Source organism: Larus michahellis, chromosome 3 (assembly GCF_964199755.1).
Source record: "Larus michahellis chromosome 3, bLarMic1.1, whole genome shotgun sequence".
NCBI classification, from domain to species: Eukaryota; Metazoa; Chordata; class Aves; order Charadriiformes; family Laridae; genus Larus; species Larus michahellis.
This window is the reverse complement of record NC_133898.1, coordinates 28,064,627-28,088,237: the sequence shown is the minus strand read 5'-3', so window position 1 is coordinate 28,088,237 and position 23,611 is coordinate 28,064,627. Positions and strand designations below refer to the sequence as shown.

The following is a 23,611-nucleotide window of genomic DNA, read 5'->3' as shown; positions in this document are numbered from 1 at the left end:
TTGGCCACTCTCCATCATCTTCGAAAGGTCATGGAGAACAGGAGAGGTGCCTGAGGACTGGACAAAGGCCAATATCACTCCAGTCTTCAAAAAGGGCAAGAAGGAGCACCCAGGGAACTACAGACCTGTTAGCCTCACCTCCGTCCCTGGGAAGGTGATGGAGCGACTCGTTCTGGATGTCATATCCAAGCACATTCAGAAGCAGGAAGTTATTGGAAGTGGTCAACATGGATTTACCAAGGGTAAATCATGCCTGACCAACCTCATAGCCTTCTATGATGTTATAACTGGTTGGCTGGATGAGGGCAGAGCAGCAGATGTCACCTACCTTGACTTCAGCAAGGCTTTTGACACTGCCTCTCATAACATCCTCTTTAGGAAACTGAGGAAGTGTGGACTAGACGAGGGGACAGTGAGGTGGACTGAGAGCTGGCTGTGTGATAGGACTCAGAGGACTGTGATTAATGGAGCAGGGTCCAGTTGGAGGCCTGTAACCAGTGGTGTCCCCCAAGGGTCAATACTTGGACCAGTATTGTTTGAAGTATTCATCAACGACCTGGACGAGGGAACAGAGTGTACCCTCAGCAAGTTCGCTGATGATACCAAACTGGGTGGGGTGGCTGACACCCCAGAGGGCCGTGCTGCCATCCAGCGTGACCTAGGCAGGCTGGAGAGCTGGGCAGAGGAGAAGAACCTAATGAGGTTCAACAAGGACAAGTGTAGGGTCCCGCACCTGGGGAGGAAGAATGTCAGGCACTAATATAGGTTAGGGGTGGACCTGCTGGAAAGCAGCTCTGAAGAAAAGGATGTGGGGGTCTTGGTAGACAGTAAACTATCCATGAGCAAGCAATGTGCCCTTGTAGCCAAGAAGGCCAACAGAATTCTGGGCTGCATAGGGAAGAGTGTGGCCAGCAGGTCAAGGGAGGGCATTCTCCCCCTCTACTCTGCACTGGTGAGGCCACAACTGGAATACCATGTCCAGTTCTGGGCTCCCCAGTTCAAGAGAGACAAGGAACTACTGGAGAGAGTCCAGTGTAGGGCAACAAAGATGACTGAGGGATTGGAGCATCTCCCTTATGAGGAAAGGCTGAGAGAGCTTGGACTCTTTAGCCTGGAGAAGAGAAGGCTGAGGGGAGACCTTATTAACATTTACAAGTTACAAGCATCTAAAGGGTGGGTTTAAGGAGGATGGAGCCAGACTCTTTTCAGTGGTTCCCAGTAAAATGAGGAGTAACGGGCACAAGCTGGAACATAGGAAGTTCCAATCAAACATGAGAAAAAACTTCTTTACAGTGAGGGTGACAGAGCATTGGAACAGGCTGCCCAGGGAGGTTGTGGAGCCCCCTTCTCTGGAGACTTTCAAGACCCATCTGGATGCAGTCCTGAGTAATGTGCTCTAGGCAATCCTACTCTGTTCAGGAGTAGGAGCCTAATTAGGGGAGTTGGACTAGATGATCTCTAGAGGTCCCTTCCAACTCTGAAAAATTCCATGATTCCGTGACTCTTTGAGCCAAGACATGTAATCCTCACATAAGCATAGTTACAATATTTGACTCTCCAGGTAGTCTGGTTTACTATTCTGTATAATTTCTTGGTTTTTTTCTGTTTTCCTGTTTTCTTATTTGCAGTTATGCAGTAATCAACTTATTTAAAAATAAGCAGAGAAATAACGTCATATGAACCAGGAAGTGAAATGGTACAGGGAAGAATGACCTATAGGAACACTGGGACTAAATTCTGTCATTTAGAGAAAAAAGAAACCTTGAGGGAATTATTCTTCATGTAAACTTAAAGGTAGAATCTGCCCATTCAATATGGGCATGAGGAGTACCTTTTTCGTATATACTTCTTGTCGCTTACCACAATCCATGGATTGATTCACCAAAGTAAGTAGCTTCTGCTATTTTGGGTAGTATCTGAAAACTCTGAGTAGTTGTGTCAGTTTAGTCAGCACCATTACTGAAGATGCTGCCATGACATTATGATGGCAACATACTTCCTATTCTTAGTTTCTTCATTATTGTTTTTCCATTCGATGCTTGGTTTTGCCTTACTGCATTTTTTTTTTTGTCTTCACAGCACTGTCACCTGCTGATGCAGCTAGCGCTCTAACTGTACTGAGACTTTTGCACAGCTGCCAGTTCTAACTTGAGCTGCGTGGCCAAGTCCAAGTTGCTAATCTGGCGAATGACGTCCCTGTCTTGTGCTTCCATGCCCAGGAACTTGCTGTCTGTGGTGCGGTGTAAAATTGCAGACTACCTACTACTGCCAGAAGTCAACATTTTAGTCAGTTAAAGTTTCCATGGTATTTTTTCATGCTCAAAATACAACTAAAATAATCATGCATCAATTCAGTTCTGCAGGACAGCTATTACATAGCAATTAAATAACATTTATAAAAACAGAGTTGCTAGTTGAAGTTGGTGTTTGAAGTTTAGCAATCACAAAATATGAACTGCTTCAAGGGAAACATTATTTTTTCTTTTAGCTTTTCTGAAAAAGTTCTTGAAGGTCAAGTGAAAACACCTACCTCTTACTTTACTTTTTCAAAACACAAACTTGAAATGAGCATACTGTTTCTTTATAGGCACTCATTTTACATATGAACCCAGGCCACAAGGAATCTTCACAGGTATGTTTGCTTATGGATTGCAAAAATTGTAACACTCAGCTCCATTAGAAGAACTGAAGCCTGATGTTTTTAATTTGTGGCTCAATGGCCATCATAAAACAGGTATTGCACGCTGGTAGAAGGCCCAAATCTCCCAGTAGTAAAATGGATCAGAGAAGAATAAAATGGCTATTGCTTCAGCAAAGGATAAATTAGCTTAATATTCATTATTTCTCCTTATTAATTTTCCATTAAATATGGGAGCACTGTATTTAAGAAATCTTGACCAAATGTTTCAAATTTTGGGTTATGTAAAATTACAAACCGAAACTAACTTTACGGTCCTTATCATAATTAATTTTAAAAAGAAAAGTATACCATCAGTTTGCACTGTCTTCCTGAGAATTCCAGGTGGTCAACATCTATGAAAATCAAGCAGGTTTTATTGAGGAGCTTAAATTTGGACTTAGCAACCTAATTTTAGTCTCTGAAGTTTGAATTTAATTCGATGTGACACTACATTCCTGTACAGGCCAAGCTTGGCCTCGTGTTCTTTAAATAAAGCACCTTCAATTTTACTTGAAAGGACGATACCTAAATCAAAGTAGAAGGTTATTTTGTCGCCATTGGTTATGAAGCTAGAACAAGTGGTCATGCAAATTACCCCATTCATACTAATTTATGCCAAAATATGTGGCATATTTGTAACAGATATCAAGAGCAGATTAGTACAAAGTACTGGGCAGTGACCAAAAGCTGCCAACTTACTCTCCTTAGGATGTGATCTTACGGGTATTTGTTGAACCTGTGTAAGGCCACTGTGTATCATGTGGGTGAAAGACCAGTTATTAATACACTGATATGCACAAAGAACTACACCATTGCATATTGTTCCAATTTGAAATGCATTGGTGCTTTAACAAAAATAAACTGGATTTCTCTAACAATTTAAGTACCGTAGTGGTGTAACTAGGAGCAAAACCCAAGCACAATCCCTGTGTGCAAGAGGCAAGCCACAAGGTGTGTTCAAGAGGCATCCATTGCAACCTTTAGAAAATAATCAGTTTTCTTTGCAACAATCATTAATGGGAATCAATGAGAAACTCATACAGAAAACAAATCTGAACGTGCACTGGATGGCTTTAGTGTTTTTCTATTTTACATAATCAAAATAAACGTGGCAGTGGGCTCAACATGTCAGACAGAACTCCCGAAGAATCCCACAAAGGGGCTTTTTCATGTAACATCTGTAGGACCAAACACTATAAAGAATGAAAAGGTACAGTCAGTCTGAAGTCCTAACAGGATACAGTCAAGGACTGTACTATTCCACTTTGTGCAAAAGAAAGACAAGAAGTTTAAAGAATAACCAACCTTGAATTGTCCTCTTGAAGAAAGCCTTGCAGGCCTCGCAGGAAGCCACTCCATAGTGGTACCCTGATGCAATGTCACCACACACCAAACACAGTCTTTTGGGCATCGAGTTCAGCATATATTCACACTTGGTCTGTGAATCTTCAGCGATGGTACTGGAGCAGTCATCATACCGTTTCCTGACCGGCCCGTTGCCCCCAAGCCCTGTGGCCGAAGGGTAGAGGGGAGGTGAGTCCAGCCCGTTCTGATGTCCATTCATGGTGGAACTGTAGCTCCCGCTGGCGTCTGAGGAGCCACCGGGGCTGTGGTGGTTGATGCTGTCCGTCAGAGAGGCAGGGCTCGACGGTTCCGTCTTGATGTACGACGAACAGCTAGAATCAATGTGTCGATCTTTGCTTGACATTCTGCAGAGAAGCCTGTAGTGGGGAGAGAGAGAGAAAGAAGAATCTGTGTATTAAAGACAGTGCTCTTTAAGACTGCTCTGGAAGGGTTAGGGACTGCACATCATTCATTCATTAGTCAATACCTCTTGTTCTACATGAAGGTAATCAGCATAAGGGCATGACAGAGCTTTGTCAAAGCTCCAGACAGGCAGTAAACAAGAACTTTAAAGAGACCAAATCCGTCTGTTGTCCCCTCCACCTGCCCTCTAGGCTACGTGTCAACTTCATATCAACTCTAAATTCTGAACTTGTCACCTAGCAAGTCAAAAAATTTAAAAAATCCTATTGGGTGACTTGGCTATTAAATGTCTTCCTGTTTCCTTTGGTACTTTCTCTCTGTAAATTCCGTCATTATCAGGAACAAATATTTCCCAGTTTGATCCCATAGATGTTCTGCTCTGTAATTAATATTTGTCAAGACAATTGACTAAAACACGTATCCATCGTCTACTGATCTAATCTAGGAATTGAAGAGCAAGTCTCCCAGAGCCTATTTTTTCATTATTAATATTGCTTTACTATAGATACAGCTATTTAGTAACAGAGTAGCACATCAACTGGGAACTCTAACAAATAACTAAGGTTGGACTCCATCTTCACAAAATCTAAGTGAAATGATTCATCAGCTCTGGCTGCAATTACTTCTAGCCATTATCCTCAGACTAACCAGTAATAACTATGCCACTATCCCATATATCTGCAGCTCTATAGGATCTGACATTTTACGTGTTCCATTCTTGGATTAAAAAAAATATATATTAGAGGAAATTTTAGATAGAAGTTTTGTCTTTCAGAAGATGAGATTCTGTCCTACTTCTCAGTTGTCATATTTTCAGAATTAAGCATCTGAAATAAAACCATATAACATTTGATCTGACAAATTAGTGCTTCCTAGAGGGAAAAAAACCCTGTCTATTCCATCCTCAAGTTTTTTTTTATTATTTTAAAACATATTTTAGGGAGAACAAGGGCCAAAAATAAGAATTAGAAAGCTCCAAATCAGATACCATCTTCATTTTCTACAGCTGTGATTATGAGACCATAATAGCAAATGGCATACACAGCATTTTCCTGACAGTACTCTCAGAAGCTGCCAAAGTACAGATGACAGTTATGAGCATTTCTCTAGAAACATTTTCAGCAGAAAAGCAACTACCCCATAAGGCCACCCACCTGGAGCTATAGATTCATGTTCTCAAAGCAAACAAATGACTCCAGACAATTGGACTGACTTGACTCAACTTTCTAATTTCTAAAGTAATTTTTGAGATCTTGTCTTCAGTTTTTCACCTTTTTGTGTTAAAAAAAAAAAAAATCAATTTCTACTTCAAGATCTGGAATCAAATTCACCAATAGAAAACAGACATAAATCCACAGAGTTGGCTTCCTTTCCAATTAGCGTAGCCGAGATCAAAGCCTGACCCTTCATTAAAATACCTTCTTAGGATGAGATTTACCCTAAAATCAGTGCACACGGATCTTATTTTGGGCCTCTCAATTGTTGTGGTTTTTACTGTAAAATTCTACTGAAAACAAATGACACGTGAATTTGGAAAACAGCCAGACTGATGTGCAGAAATGTTACCCTCCAAACTTAAAATCAGTACTTATTTGGGGCGGTGGAAGGAGCAAGCTATGTGGTGTCAGCAAATAAACCAAGGAAATGGGAAGGTTAAAGCCGTGAAAATATCTTATTACATTGGACCACCTGCTTGTGTTGTCCTTTCCTCAAGAACTGGAGGGGGGGAAATCCCCTTGCCAGCCTGCAGTAGCGTGTGCCTTTTCTTCTGCATCTGCTGCCTTGTAGCCGTCACTGCTAATGAGTGCTATAATTAATAGATAGCTCTCTCTTGTCTCTCTACTTGCACTCTGGGCTAAGCACTTTTCTCAAGTCAACGTTTGAAAGAAAGCGGGTCGGCACTGACTTACAGCAGCTCTGCGAATTCCTTTTAATTTAGAGCACTTACACCACCACTCCACTTATTACCTTATAATTACTGGACCGCTCTCACATACATTATGATCTTAGACTAGAGTTAGAAGTTATTAGGGTACTAAAACATGGTGTCTCTCTGTCTCTCTCCTCTTTCTTTGACACTGAATTTTATACAGCTACAATTAAAAATATCAATTCACTTTCACCTTCTACCAACTTATTTTTTACATTATTTTTCTATACACTAACACTAAGATCCTTTTATTGACTAAACAGGTACTTGGTCTTCCTGTCATCTCCCTGCTGCTGAGACTCCACATGTAAAGTCTCAAAATACAGCAATAGGAGTCTCTGCCTACAGTCTGTCATAACCAGCTTGATGGCATGTTCTTGTCTAAGACTCCCCCTGCCATTTTTTTTTTCCTAATTTGTGCAATAATGAGCTCGAATGTCACCCTTTCCTTCCTAGAAAAACCATTTGCAATTAATTAGTTGTCCAAATGCATGTTGTCTTAGCCAGTGCAAAAGTGGATATCTCCCACTCCAAGCGGTCAGAACCAAAACATGAACTCAGTTCTACAAGCATTAAAATCTCATCACCAGTGTTGCTTAGGCTAAAGCCAGTCTGATGATGCTTCTGAAGTAGTGGTTTCTGGTACTAACCAAGACAGAGCTGCTTTTGGCTACAGCTTAAACAGTATAGACTGGATTGGTGCATGCTGGCAAAGCACAAATGCAGTTAAAACATTAACCATTCCAAGGAAAAGTGAAAACAACAGTGCCCGACTTTGAGAACACAAACTTTCTCAATCCCCTGAAGGCAAACCAGAGACACGGCTGGGTGCTAGCTGCGGGTGGGCAACACATACCTACTGCTTTCACTCCTTCGTTACTGTACCGCATCTGCACAAACGTTAATTCAAGACCCATCTTATACGGATGGCAGGTGGGACCACCATCAAATCATCATGCTGAACATTTGGAATAATGCCTAAGCTAGATCTCTGTAAAATCCCTCCCTCAGTTCCCTCCTAATTACTACTTAGCTCGTTACACTGAAGAATTCCTAGACACCATTGCATTATAGGCTAAAACTACAGTTGGAGCTTAATTCTCTCTTCCTCCCTGTGTCTGAAATTCTACAGCTCTATTATTCAAGCCTGAAATATTCACAACTATCTATAAATTCAATTGTCAGCCAGTGGGTTTTATTCTAGACCTCACTTCAATCTAAAATTAGAGGCACTAAAATTCACATTAACTCTAAGAGGAATGTAGTGAATAAGACTTTATTTCAAAAGAACACCTTTTTGTCAGAAAGAGCTATTTTCAAGATGATGGCTTTATCTGCATTCAAAGAGAATAAGCCCAATTCCACATTGTGCTGTTAATGCAAAATTTTTAGGTCACATTGGATTAATAAAAATCTAAATTTAGTTAAGGTTTATGAATAGAAATAACATGTGTCATATAAAAATGTACAGTATTTATTTTAAAGCCTTGGTGGGGTTGTTTTTTTTCTTTACTAGATTTTAAGTCAAATAAATGGCAGCTCCATTTGTGGTGGGCTGCTCTCGGGTAAGTCTTCTAACAACTGGTTGCTCTCAGGTAAACTTCCCTTTCATAACTTTAGGGTAAGTAATTAATTGGCTCTAGAAACATTTCCATGCCCATATACAACAGAAACTACATAGGGTGCTGCAAGCCTCAAGTAATATGTAGTATATAGCATGACTCTTCACATCTCTACTAAATTTACTTCACAACTTCTTCGTTTAAGAAAGACCTGAAGCCAGTCACTGCTGGTAGAAAGGTACAATGACAGAGCACTTCAATATGCAACTCCTGCTCTAAAATGGTCTTAAACAATAGCGAATAAATTGTAATGCTATGTGCTTATGAAAGGTTGAATATATTAAGAATTTATTAATGCAATCACATTCGTATTTCCATCTACCTGCCACATTAATAATGATATTGACAGTGCTGACACTGGCTAAATCAGTATCAATATACAAGCGGAGTGCAAAAATTAACTGCGTCTGATTACAGTATATAGCCTTAAAAAAAGAAAGCCTTCCTGTTCAAGCCACTGTGAGCTCTTTATATTCCATCCATACACACAACTGGTTCAGAAAGTTCCTTTTCCCTTATGTCCCTTATTACCAACACCTAAAGGAGGTCAAAACAACATGCCAATACTTCATAATCCATTTACATGTTTCATGCTTATTTTTCAAGTAGGAAAAGCTCTGCTTACAGCAACGTTCCCTACTTCAGAGCTGCACTGGTGGTTTCAGTGACAATAATAATTAGTCACAATAATTACAGTGAGCACCTTTATTACAGACCAACACAAAAGTTCACTTTTACCTGCAGACAAAGCTATTCTTTTCTTGAAGAGAGAATTACCCTATTTCCATAAATATCAGAATAGGTTGTTAGCAGTTGACATTTTTAATGACAACTACTATGTGGGAGCATCAGCAAGGCAGGTGTTATTACGCTCACCTAGGTACTTTTTACGCTAACAGTGCAATCCAGCTGATTTTCCTCTGATACATTCCTCTAACTCACATGGATGTTGACCAAAAAGGTCTTAACTTGCTATCCTCATACTTTTAACTGTGAAAACCAATGCATAAAAGAAAGTCTTGGTCTAGCTGACACAGCAAGTCTGTAGCAGAGTCAGGAACGGAAGTCACCTCTTTGCTTTGGCCGTAAAACCCACATTTCCTCTTAAATACTTTGCTTATTTTTGGTATCATTTCAGAGGTCTATACCAAAATCAGTAGACAGAAAACAGTACAGCATGTTCCAGTGATTTCCCGTACTCTCCTTCTCTGAATGTAAGAGGGGAAAAAATGTTTTTGTGGAAAGAAATGAGAATGTTGCCTCTTGCACTGCTGCCCCCAACACCACCTCAAGACTTTCACTGGGTCCTGTTAAAGAGCTGAGTAACAATTTCAGCCAAGCTGCTTTACATTGAGCATTTTTTTTCTGCTTCAGCTAATTGCACTCTAGTAAAGTGGCAAAATGTGAATCACTTAGTAGGAAAATGGGCACCAGCTGCTATTGTCAGAGAATGGAGATGCCGAAGAAAAGGAAAGTGACTGAATGAAGTGTCATGTCAGAAATCAACGGTGCAACGTGTGATTTGAGAAAACATGACTACTTTACAGAGACAGGGTGTCATTATGGCATCACAGTAATACGATGCTTTGACAACTGCTGGGTCTAACATATCATCATTGCATTAAGGTGCACTGGCTTAGTTGGGAGAAGGAAAAGAAAGCATTTCTTCTTTTAATAAGAAATATCGTAAGGCCTGCTTGGTTAACCTAGTGGATGGGATCATTAATTACAAAGTATTGCTAATCTTATCCCATGCACGCACAAACAAAACTGTTATTACACATTAGGTCTTTATTAATGAACACACGTATACGACCCTGTGCAAAACAGAACTACTGTGGGGCATTTTTTTGTTTGAGGGTGGTTTTTTTAAACCAATGTTGAATGTTTCATTGCTTTCTGTAATTTCTTCTTTCTTTCATGTTTTCTTGAAACTTTCATCACTTCACCTTGGTAAGGGAAAGCAAAGCAAGCCAATGACTTCTTCCAGAGCAGCTGTCACAGACACTAGCAGCCGGAACAGAAGATGCAATGCTTGAAGCCATCATGTTGTTACCAGCAGTGGCCCAAGTTAGCTGATGATTGCTGACACAGGATCCAGCTTCCCAAACAGTTATTATTGCTCTGTATGCAATCTACCAAGCTCTGCTAAAGCACTTCCTACACACAAGGCAGTGGAAGACTACACTACTGCCTGGTCACTTTTAGTTTAACAAAACTAGCCATTATCTGAGGCCCTTCACATTTGCATCTAATCTGAGAGGCTGCACTTAGTTTGTTTTCTGCGCCGCTTTTAAAAAGCAGAATTTTCAAGTGGCTCACTTGCAACTACTGCAGACCCTCCAAGATGAGGGGGAATTACTTGAACCTCCCCTCCCTCCCCCCCAGTATATAAATACTCGTTATTGCTTCCCTTTCTATTTCAAGTTGATTCCCTGTGCTTCCTGGTTGATAAACTTTGTTAACAAGAAGGAAATGATCCTGAGATACCCCAATGTGTTGCAAATTATCACTGTTGACAGCTTCTACATTTAAGGATTACATCTGATGCAACAATGCATACTGGTGTCATTTATCTTTAGCTCATTTCCTTGGACCTATTTCAACTGAGGGTGAGCATCTCTTGTTTATAGCTCCAAATACTGTAAGTGAGCAACTGGCAAATCAATAAAACTGTTAAATGCATAATAATACTGTGTAATTACTTACATGATGTTTTGCATAATTAACTGTCTGAGGTGTTCCTTGATATAATGGATACTCAGAATATGGAATAACCTATAAACCTATAAAACACACCCTGTTTACACGAACAGAAATTACGTTTAAAACTCTCATTCTAATAATCCAAATCGGGCTTTGGCACTATACGACAGAAAGCCTTCCCTTCCTGCCAAGTCTAAATCAATTCTTATAGCATTACTTCATAACTAACGTGATATTTCACTGATGATGACTATTACCCTGATTACTTGGAAGTAATGTAGTAATAGCAAAAATACACTTAGATTAAACAAACTACTGCTATTTAATCAATATTATTGAGACAAACTAAGTGTTTTAATAAGTCTGTATAGATGCACTAATGCCGGTTTAATTAAATGTATCCTTAGACACGCACAAGCTCTGCAGCATACAGATCCTATGGTTTGACAGACCGTAACATTACTCTTCTGAATGTAAGAGCTGAAGCACTTATAGCCAACAGAATTGCAAAATGATTATTCTTTACATCAGGTACTCTTTGGGGAACAAAAAGTAAACAGGGAAGAATACTCAAAGACCTTGCACCTTTGAGCCAAAACACCAGACATCTGAAGAGGTGCCAGCCCTCAGTAACACAGTTGTCCAATGCATCCAATATACGTCACTGCAACACACTTAACAAAAATAAACCTTCTACTGAAAGACAAAGATAAAGCAACAAATGTTCTACAAACTGCATTATGCACCACTACTAGCAGCCCATCACCACAGAAAGTTTCCTGCAGAAAAGACTTGCCTACTTCTACAGATTTCATGCATTTCAAGTAGAAAAAGATACTTTCTTCATATGGTCTGATGATTCAGCTTCCAAATACTTAAAAAAAAAAAAAAAAAAAAAGCAAATACTGAAGAGAAGGCTATGCAAGAAGTAGATGTCACTTTGAATGACAATCATTCTGGAATGCCTGAAAGTTACACGTAAAAGAAATGTATGGTTTTGTATTTTGTGTACGTATTATGGTTCTGATATAACTTAAAACTCAGTGAACACTTCATACTCCTACTTATTTCTTCGGTTTCTCTCTTTCTCCCATGTTTCTAACATTTTTACACAATTAGAACATGGCTGTTGTTTAAAGTTACAACCATATCATTAGAATACCTTAGACCTACCTTCTCTCATTTACTGATTTCTAGTCTAACATTACATATTTTTTGTTGCTACAGTACTTAACATGCCTCAAATGGGTCAGCTCTTCAGTGCCTGGAGAGCTGCATAAACTTACATGAAGAGACTTTCCATGCCCAAACAGTTTCAACCGAAAGGCTGTGATGTGACTACTAGAATAACGGCCAAGTTTCATCATATGAAAATCAGTATATTGATCAGGAAGAGTAAGATTTTATTACTGTGTTTTCAAACTGCAGCCTTTTAATTCATATCACGTGTTGAAAGACAGCAAATCTCTGGTTAAGAAGTCACGTATTCTTCTGTGATGGAGCATCATTTTATTTGTGGTTATACTCCAGTGGTATCAGGTGGAGTCCACCTGATGTCTCTAGTCCCCAGAGGACATGGTAAAGTGTCAAGGACTCATCTAATTATTAATTGTGATGATTCTTTTTATTAAATCAATTGAAATAGCAAAAGAAAATAAAATGCTATATTCAACTACTTCAAGGAAGAAAAATACAAAACTACAAAAATAAGTAAAGATTTATTCAAGAACATAACAGGCTTTCTAAAGAAGGATTATTTTGAAATGATTACAGCATCAAAAGCAGTCACTTGCACCAACCAGAAAGCCAGCACTACAGATCAGAGACATAGCTGTCATTCATCACTTTCCAACCAGAAAGAGAAGACAAAAACATGCCTTCAGTCTCAAGACAAAGTTTGCATCATCAGATTTTTCACAACTTCTAGCTGCAATTTCCTTTCATCGCTAAAAGGCAGAGTGTAGGTGTGTGCACACCATGTACCTGTCTCCCCATCCAGCTCTCACTGAACTTCTGCGGATCTGTAACAGACGAATTATAATTTGCCAGCCAAGCTCTGTTAAATTGGAGAAGCGATTAGAAAGAACATACCAGAAATAGTATCACAGAGTGAGCGTCTTAAAAGACTCAAGACTAAAACTTATAAAGCAAGTGATCCTTCCTTCTCCCACCCCCTCACTCAGCTGGCTGCTGAGTGTGTCCTGTCTCCCAGCCGCACGCCACCGGCTTTAAAACCCCCCTACACGTACACCCAGGCACGCGCAACCAAAAAGCTACTTGGTGAGTTGGAAAATGACGTTTTCCTGCAATCAGTGTTTAAGTGAATGTTTGTCCCAGTGTGTTACACCATGCTGTCAGCTAGCAGCAGGGAGTCGTTGAGTTGTTACTACATTTGATTTGACTGCCAGTAGGAAGCTTTATTTCTACCAACTGTTAGTTGCCAGCTCTAAGGATCTTCTCTTACTTTGAGAGTTTCTTTTGTTTTGTTGGGGTTTTTTTAAGATATAGTCCCCTATTTTTCACTCTAAAGACTCTTAGCGTATGGCAGAAGCATCTCCACATCTCCATGCATCACAGCTGCCTTTTCACTTACACTTGCTGCCTTAAGTGCAAAAAAGTAACTGTATTAACGCAAGTATAACTGGGTCCTGACACACATTAGAGAAGTGATTTTTATATCTGGACACCTGAACGAGGGGTGCAAAGATGAATATTTACATAAGCAAACTGAAGTAGAGAAATTTTATTCCGATCTTTTCCGAAAAGTGTGGGATTAAAGACTGGAGGATAGGTATGGAGAGATAAACTGGGTGGATTTTCTTTCCGAGGAAAGCGTTTGCTATCCAGATCCTTATATTCTTCCCAGACAGAGTTTTTAGTAGGGTTTTTTGTTTGCTTGTTTACTATTCATGTATATCCTGAAAGGTTTCTCATCTGTCAAACAAGATCCTATAACTTTAACAGTTGTTTGCAATGCTTCCTCTTCCTACACAATAATGATGATTTTGATAATTAGGATCTAATTATAATGGATCTGACAACAACTTCCAACAACGAAAAGCATCTTTAGAAAAATGAAAGCATATGCGTGAATAGTGCAGGGAGGTGGGGTGGGGGAGAGAAATACATTCCTATGAGACAGCCTGAGAACTCAGGCTGAATGGAAAAGTAATTAACACTAAAGAGCTAAAACTGTAATTAAAGAAAATTTCATTAAAGGGAGGCAGGTGATTCCACTTTCCTAAATATGACAAGGTGCTGTATAAAAATAAAATAGCAGCCGGTTTCAGTGAGTGGAGCAGGGAAGCCATGTCTTTAACCAGATCAAATTCTCGAAATTGGCTGTCAAGACGGGATTGTTGTGATTTATACCCGTCTATCAAGCGCATGAAAGAGAGAGACAGGAGAGGAAAAGAGGCAAGCTGCTGTCGCTTCCATTCGCAAAGCACCTTTAATTTCCACGGCACCATCTGTTACCAAATCTAATTCACATTCCCTCCTAATCTGGTTTAGTTCTGTAATACTAATTCTTCCAGTACTCTTATGAACATCGCTCTCAAGAAAAAGCTTTGGTCCTGGGTTGGTAAAAAATTGAATATTATACAGTTAAGGTTCTGGTGACTTAAGTGAAGCTTGCTGCCCATTAAAATGCACTCCTGGTAAAAGGATTTGTTTCCAGCCAGTGCAGAGATACAGAATCGCTCACATTTGAAAAAAGTCACAGGGGGGAGGAAGGCAGAGGAAAAGACGGGGAGAAAAAGTGGGGGGGGGAGGGAGGAAATCACAGCTGATAATAGGAAAGTAGGCTGTGGACATGAAAGCAGAGGTTGTCATAAAATACAATTGTTGTCAAGTTTAGTCACTTTCAGTACTGGCTATAAAATCACTTTGTCACGGTCTCATATTGAAAGCTTGAAACCGTATTTTTGCTAAGGAAACTAAAAGGAGTGAAATGTAAGATTCTCCGAGGGAGAAAACATTTCTTTCAAATTATGAGATGCAAATGTCCACAAGAAACCAAAAAGTTAGGAACAAAAAATGAAAGTAGTTTAAAACAGTCTCCTGAGTGCCAGCATTTCACCAAGTGCCACAGTCTTAGCTGTGTGATGATCACAAAAACCCCAGTCATTTTTATGGGGCTTGGAAACAAATTAAAGGACCAGGCCTTTCCTGTGGCTAAGTTTTCAGACAGGCAGTCCCTGTCCCTCATCTACTGGCTCTAGGGATGACACAGTTTCTTCCTGGTTCCCGCGCAGGAGTTCTTTGACCAGGTCCTCTTGAAATCGACATAAAAAGGAAAAAAAGAACCTAGACAAATATTACTACTAATAATATTATGGTATTATTTATTAATAATGCTCATCTTTTACTTACTGATTGTAATGCAGATCTTAAACTGCATTTCCAGGGAGTACCACTATCTCCTTCTTACAGACAGGCAAAACAAGACACAGAAAGGCGAAGGTTACCTAACGCTGCTCAGCAGGCCAATGACATGGCATGCAACAGAAACAAGGTCCTGGGGAATCCCAATTTGGTATATTTTGCACTATTTCTTAATATTTTTTTTTTGCCATGGCTTTGATGAAAACATGCCTTGGAAATCTGAACATTTATTTCTAAGAAGGGAACTTGCCTTGAACTTCCAGAAATGAAACCTTTGTTATTTTTAAATACATAGTTTTTTCTAAATGGTAAATTTATTTTAAGGCTAAATTAAATCTCTTCTTATTTTTACATTAAAATGTTTATTTTTCTGTTAAAGTAATCCCAATTTCTTTGTGTGTAGCCTTCCTAAAAATAAAGCCTACGGGAAGAACAGCTTTAGCATGCACAAAGGGTAATGTGTGAGCAACGTGTAGCTGTGAATAGCCCAAGGTTTTTATGTTTGGGTTTTTTTTAAGGATTTGAAATAGAAGAGGCAGACAATACCAGGAAAAAAACTACTTTGACAGAACAGGAATATTCTACAAAATGCAAAAAAGAAGTGCTAGTGAAAGAGAAATCCATCAACAAATTCCTGGCAAAAGAAAAGATTACAAATTTGTAACTGCTGTGAAACATCCAAGAACAGAGATACCAGTTCTAAAGATGAATATGAATTATGAAGAAGTCTCCTCCTCCAATATCACTGCTTGATTCACAAATTACTTAAATCATCTGGGTAATTTTATAAACTGTGTTGGGTTTGTTATTTTAATGGGAAGAGTACATAAAAAAATCAAAATCAAATTTGTTCCAAATACAGCACATCTGCCATTCATTGTGGGTCAAAACCTTGGGTACAGGGGAATAGACCCAGCAACTCAGAAGCTCTGCAAATTTATACTAGTTAATGGTGTTATTCCCCAACCCAGCCTGTGATTTCAGAGGGTCTAAGGTCCTGATATTCTGATACGCAAGATGCAAGTGGATTACCATAACCTACTGCACCCAAGGAAAACCACACTGACATCAAAGGACTTGGAGAGCATAACAGTCTATATATATATATTTTTTTTTTTTTTTTTTTTTTTTTTTTTACACTCAAGCATTTGAGTGATATGAGCCTGGCTGTTAATGCAGCACAACATTTCTATTTCTACACTATAAAGTCCCTTAACGTTTTTAAATGAAAACTGTAAGAAAAAAGAACCTCTACCTTTGAATTCTTATTCTTTCTTTGTTTATCTGTCTTGATTCTGGAAGCACTGGAAACTAAAAATAGGCAGAACAAATGGTTGAATATGTTAGTTGGGCATGGTACTGACATCCCAGTTCATGCTGAGATAAATCAGAGAATGTACAGAAGCAAAACCTATGCAGCTTAAGTCTTTTCTATTCTGTCTTGGATTTTAATGTGTGATTACAGATTTTTACAAATAAATAAATAAACTTTTGGCTTTTCACAGTTCCTTGTTCTTCACATATTACTATGTGTAATTCAAACCTATTTATGCCACTGGGTTTGCATGTCAGAGATTTGCCTCTGGATATAAGCAGCAAAGGTCAGGAAGTAAAGGCTTTCACTTTTAAAATGTTTGCATGACTCGAGCAAGTTTGCAGGATAGGCCTGATATGGTTTCTACTCATTTATCTTTTGCCTTCTATTTTGGTGGGAGTCACAGGGAAGAAAGAAGGAAATTCAGCATATTCCAGAAAAATTGTCTAAAGTAACAAATGTGTACCAGCACAATTATTACATTCAGAACAAGGATGTTGCTACCTGCAATTATAAAGCAATCGTATCAATATGCTGCAATTATTACACACTGAACCTGTAGTCATGTCTTGTGTAAGAACTCTGTGAGAGACATGTCCAAGAAAAGCTTTACATGAACAGATCAGCATTAATTACTCCATATTGCATACTGCAAATTTCAGCTGTATTTTAATGGCAGACTTGCTTCAATTATTTCAGCAGTATAAAATGTGGATCAAATATTTATTTCTTGTAGATCTAAAAGTTCTGCTTAAGTTGCCTGTCCTTGGGTAAGCAACGACAGGAAGACTGGCCCGAAGAAAGAACTGCATTCTACCATAAAAGTATATTAACACACACTTTTGATCCTGAGTTCTGTGCCTCTCTAGTTTCAGCATAAGCTCAGGGTACCAGGCAAACTGCATATCAGCCCTGATCAGTTAATGGGAGTGCATTAAATGATAATTTTACCAGGTTGGGCTTTAAACTTTAAATCATGATAGGACTAAGGTCTGGAACAAAAATCCACCTGCATTTCACTAAGCATCTGCTCTACCTAGAATATACATCAAATCTGCTCCACTCCTTCACTGGTTCTTTACACAGTAGAGGGTCTGACAGCAACTGAGTCTTCACATTACCATTGCTTCACGGAATGAATAGCCTGGAGTTCTGAAAAATAAATTATGAGCAACCAAGATAACACCAATATATTCAAAACTTTAACTGCCCATAGTTGGGAACTTAATAAACCGAGGGTGTTTGTGGAGATCAGCAGGAACATCTAAAAGAGGCCACTCTCATCTACCCCTAGATGGCTGCATCAAACATACTGTCAAATCCAAAACGGGACATCAGCTGAAAAATCAGTCATAGGACAACAAATAATGATAGTCAAATGATGATGTGGGATTGGCTGACTGTACATTATACGGGCATGGTCATCCTACAGGTTGTATTAAATATGAGAGCCTAAGATTTATGTTATGGGTGATAAGGCCAAGAATGCTGTAAAAGTGAAAAAATATGGCAACAGTATGCAGTACATCACTACCAGCATAATTATTTATATAAAAAGTTCCCATTCTTAGACTTCTAACGTGTAGGGATAAAATTCATATATTCAAAGAAGACATAATAATAACCTGTCAGCTTGTGGTGATGGATATGTTTTTAATCCAAATGACCACAGTCTCCAGTCTACCTGTCATAAAGGGACACGAAAAATTGAATTTTCCTTTCATAATTCTTTAAGTTGAAAGGGAAAAACACAGAAGCATGATAAGTGGCTCATTCCAGTGGACAGATGGACAGGCAGTAGTAAAATGTATGAATAAAAGGCACTGTTCCTTCACTAATGCTATTTTCACTTGTTACACACTGCAACCCAGAGACAGGTAAGGTCTCTTTCAAGAATACCCCTATATAATCTAAGTTATATTCCATACAATAAGAGATTGCTATAAAGACTAAGCGTGTTACACTATTTAGCTGTCATTTGAAAGCAATCCTGCACAAACTAGCACAAAAGCACTACTTCACGTGCATCTTACTGACTTGAGGTAATTGCCCACAAAGGTCCCCTATTCTTAAATTCTCTGCTACTGGGAAGGAGTGTCTGACCTGTATATTTTAATTTCTAAAAATTCACTTAATCAAGGAACCCTGTCAGAAATTTAATAAATCTATCAGTCCCTTCTGATGCAGAAGGAAAACTACACAGCCCATTCCTCTGCCCTCCACCCATCACACACACAAACCCACACCACAACTGCCACAAATCTTCCCCAGCCTGCATTCTTCCGGGGGTAAAAATGACAAAGAAATTTAACTAAGTTAATTTTAAGTGCTGAAAATGTAGGCAGACTGCTCAGTTATTTCATTTTAAGAGATCTTCATTTTCCCATCTGTGTTATGGCAATTTTATTACACATTCGGCAAATTTACAGTAACAAGATGCTCCCCTGACAAATTAATCACTTTCCAAGCATTTTATCATATAAATAAAATATCACCTCAAGAGAGAAAATCAGCTCAATCAGTTGATTTAACCCATCTTTCGGGGAACTCGTCTGAAACAGATTGAGCGCATTTTTTCTGAGGAGGGACTGTACACGCATCCTCCTGGACTCCCAGCTCATATGGTGAGGGTTTTCCAAAAGAAAATATTTAAGACTAGCTGATAGGATGCAAGATTCTTACTGCAAGAACTACATTGCTGCAATGACAGACCTCTACCAGGAAGAAACAGAGACTCCCTTAGAAGTTGGTACAGCCTTTAACTGAGGAACTACATCTCCTCTTAACACGACTGAACTACTTCTGCAGCACTTCTCTGGTATTCTGCAACAATCATAATATAAGAATCAAATATATGTATTTTTTTAATAATCCGCTCTAAAGTTTTAAGAATCTCCCAATAAAATAACATAGGTAAAACACAGGCAGCTCATCAAGCCTTTGTGGTTTTGCTTTGCTTTTTAAGATTTACCCGGTGCTCTCTACTCATTTTGGAAAGTAAATTTTCTTTTTACGAAAAATAAGAGAATGGCAACATTTGCGATGCAATATATGACCAGCACAGAAGCGGATTCAATTCAAGTTTTCCCAAACTAATCCTTAAAACAACTCATTGCCTTTCTAGAGAGAATCTGACACTGAAGCAATTTAACCTCTCTGCCATTTAACCTTTCTCCCTCTGCCCAGCTCCCCCCATTCTCCTTTCCATTCAGGGAGTGCCAACAAGTATAAACAACAAGGACTAGCTCTGTTTATGTTACTAGAACCTAAAGTTGTTAAAGCAAAAAAATTGTAGCCAAATCTGTTATTTTTCACCTGGAGTTAGTAGTATCAATACAGGCACTTTGTATTTATTACAACACTTTAAAAAAATACGATAGCAAATCACTCTTTTGCCAGAAGAACCACCCCACCAGACAACACAGATAATTCTTGCCACATAACTATACTCTTCAACGAGATATTTACAATATTCTCAACAACAAAGTTGTGCGTGCCAAGGAAAAGAGAATTCACACATCTAGACAGCCTTTTTATCCCTTTAACCCCTCAGCAAAATACTAACTTTACCTCCCCACATATCAACACATGAAAAATACGTATAACACCACAATTCACTAACTTAATATCAGGAAAACAGCATGCCTTATGGAATGCTATCAAATGCCAACATAAACACTGGTATTTTCTATTTAGCCCATATAATTAATAATGCTGTAAATAGCCATATTAATACTACAAGGTATCAGTACTAAAAGCTGCAAGCTCTGCATGACCTTGAATGGCTTAAGTGTTATCAATAAAGAATGTTTAGATGAAAAATTATCAGTTTACATACAAATACAAAATTCCATTATCCATGTATCTTTTACCTGCTAAAACTTTCCTGGTTTAGGTACTTTTCAAACAAGTTACTCTCAGAGGTCATGAAACACAATGAAGAATTCTGACCATAGGTCAGAGCAACTTCAGAGTTTTAAATAGATGCTGAAAACTTAAAACAAACAAACAAGCAAGCCAATCACAAGACAGTTTATTATAGTATTTTTTAATCTTATTCTTTTTTTTATTGGGAAAATCTAAATATTTGTTATGCAAGATGCAAGTGAACCAGAGCAACTGGAAAGGCTTTGGTTTATTATCCACTGACCCCTTAAGCCAGGAAATTTACTACCTGTATCAAGTGACTTTGCATGCTAGCTTTGCAGGATCAAGTCCCAAAAATTAGTGTTTCATTTAAGGAACAGCTTCTTCAGCTTTCGCTAGAAAAAAGAGCATTCTAAACATGAAGTATGTGTCATGGGATGCTTGCTTCTTTCCTTGAAATGTAAACGATAGAAATGTTTTTTTCCTGTTCTAATTAATGTATATTTTTAAAAGACTTGGGAGCAGCTGGAACCTTAAGTCAATGGAAGATACTCTGTTCTCAGCCAGTACACACAAATCAACCATTTTTGACCTTAACATTAACTGAAAGCAGTGCCTTCCTTGAGCATGAAGTGTAAAGTTCAAACACCGTGATGAGGAAAAAGTACAGGGAAAAGACACTACTTCCTCCTCGCTTACATCTTTAGAACTGAACAAAATTCAGTGAGTTTGAGTGACATCAGAATACAACTTTGAATCCAGCATCCTGCTAGATACTGAAGACCCAGATGCCAGTGCAGCAACTGTGGAAGCAGTCAAATTTGATTCCATGCAGTAAACACACAAGTGCTTTCAAGATTCGGCTCACTTGGTTACAGGGTCTGGCCAGCATGGAATAAAAACTTTTGCAAATCTTCAAACCGAAGCATAACAATACATGGGCATTCACAAAATGAAGGGCAAATCTTGCAGACCCCACATAGGGCAGAAAACTCCAGGATGAGAAGCAACCTCAGACAACGTGGGGTGTTCCCTCCTTAAATCAAATTCCTACTACTATCCATTTATTCTGACAATATTTTATTGAGGCAAAGTGTCTTCATTTGGTACCCCTTTCACAGCCTGCTGGTGGACTTCAAAAATTCCACACATGGCATTTAGATGCTTTGGCCTAAGTGTTTATGATGCATAGAATTCCTTCAGTTGGCCTTTAAATTAAAAATTAAACTCTTCTTTGAAAGTCATGTCCTTGCAGTTCTGAAGTAGCCACTAATCCTTTTATAAACCATAAAATATTTTCATCATTTTTTCCCCTGCAATTGTTTCCTGATTCACCACAGAACATACACTCTACTCCTAAAGTCATTTAATAGTGGAGTCAATTTACAGGGAGAACGAGAACTCGAAGACCTGGAAAGTTAAGAACACAGACTTTAAGTTACTTTTAAAGGTTAAATTAATCTTCATTTAATGGGGGGATCACGTAACTTTGGGGATGACATTTTAGATGGAAAATGGATATTCACACTGACTCAGATGCTTTAAAACAGTCTCCGGGATCTCAACTTTTGCAAACAAAACCTCTTCAATCTGAGGAAGATACAGGACACAGAACCTTTTAATTTGAAAGATGACAAAGTGGATTATTGGTTAGTTACACGTGCCAGTAGGGTGATCCATTACCATGGACGTTCTACTGCAAGTACACGATGTCATCTTAATAGTCGCTAGAGCCTTATTGGCTTAAAAAAAAACGTAAAAAGGGTTTTGCATGTGAATTGAACTTAATAGGTTTGACATGGACTAACCTTAAAGAATCCAATCCACTCAAATCCCTTTGAAGGCTGCAGCTGAATTTCATGCAAATCTTAGAGAAGTAGCCAAGCTGTTGGGATTTCAAGATGCTGTGTCCCTTTCTTCTGCAGATCTAAAACCAGGCAAAACAATGACACAAAACCCTCCCACAGTTTTAAGGATTCCTCTTAAGATGATCCTGGTTTTATTCCTTGGTCCAGGAAAGTCTGACATTTAAAATTTGAAAGTAAGAAGAATCTGCCATCAGGAAACATATCCAAATATGAAGCCAACCTTTTATTTTTTTTAAACACACATTGGGCTAACATTTCATACATTAAAAAAAATAATCTGACACACCACTATATTATTAAAATGTTTACAACAGAATAATGCAAATTAATTTCCTATGCTCAAATCTAGCACTAATGATTTTTATCTTTTCTAAAATTAATTCAATTTTAGCAATAATCCACCATAGTCTAAACCATCTGGTGGTAATTTTGAAATTCAAGCAAGCAACTTTAAAATAAACCTGTTTATTTTTTTCAAGGCCACTGTAACAATTGTTTGTTCACACCCACTAAAAAAATCTAAAAAGATTTAATGTTCTATGTATGTTTATGTAGGTACAAAAACATATATATTTTTGTCTGTATAACAATATATACATTGACAGCTAGAAAAGTATTTATTTGATGACTGGATTTAATCTTAACCTGAAAAACGTGAGGGGAAAAGGGAAAGGAAAAACATTTGTCAACTGCTTTTCCTCTTAGAATAAAGTACAGATGACTACAAATGTAACTATAACCAAATCAAAACCACACAGTGTGTATAAAGCACTGACTATGCAAAGTAGTTATAAATTCTTGGTTAACAAAGGGCACAGAAAGCCCTTAAAGGAAATATTTTATTTCTGCTAAATTAATACCTAAAAGCATTACATTTCATCAGTTTCACTTAGGTTTAAAGTCCCCAAAGATTCTCCTCCTGAAACTGGCTATATTTTATGTGCAAACCAGGCTGAGAGCTATCTAAATCTAGATAAAACTCATTGGCTTGTAATCTTCACAATGATCTATACATCTAAATCTATATGCAAATCAAATGCTCTCATGCATTAACACATTCCAAAGCATCTAGGAGTAAGAAAGTGCTTTCTCCCTCTCACAACCCCCCTCCTTTGCTCCTCTCCCCCTCTCTTTATTTACACTAGCTACCTAAATAATTCACACTGCCTTCTTTTCAGCCTGAATGTTCTTCTGTTGAAGCCCGCAATGAGCTATTGCAGTAACCAGATGGACACATGAATGCAGCAGGTGGGACAGATGGCAGACCGCCCTGTCTGACGCTGGCTGCCTCAGCTTGGACTGCCTTTTCCTTCCAGGTACATTATCATCAGTGTAGCAGAAAGCAGTATGCAGAGGAGAAAAAACCTTTACATACAGTACTATATGAATTAGTTAAATGACCAGATGCTTATTTGCTTTTTAAACCAAAATGCAATTTACTTAGAGTGTATAAGAACCACTTCCCCCCCT

General features: G+C 38.5%; 1 protein-coding gene across 50 annotated transcripts in view; it reads right to left on the bottom strand.

Annotated features, from left to right (window-relative positions):
- ESRRG (estrogen related receptor gamma) overlaps window positions 1-23,611 on the bottom strand; it is a 405,634-nt gene that overhangs the window by 123,598 nt on the left and 258,425 nt on the right. For all 50 annotated transcript variants that reach the window (XM_074579431.1, XM_074579402.1, XM_074579424.1 and 47 more), the window contains one exon: window positions 3,986-4,401. In XM_074579431.1, the coding sequence (XP_074435532.1) occupies window positions 3,986-4,401 (416 nt within the window). The remainder of the gene's footprint in view (window positions 1-3,985; window positions 4,402-23,611) is intronic.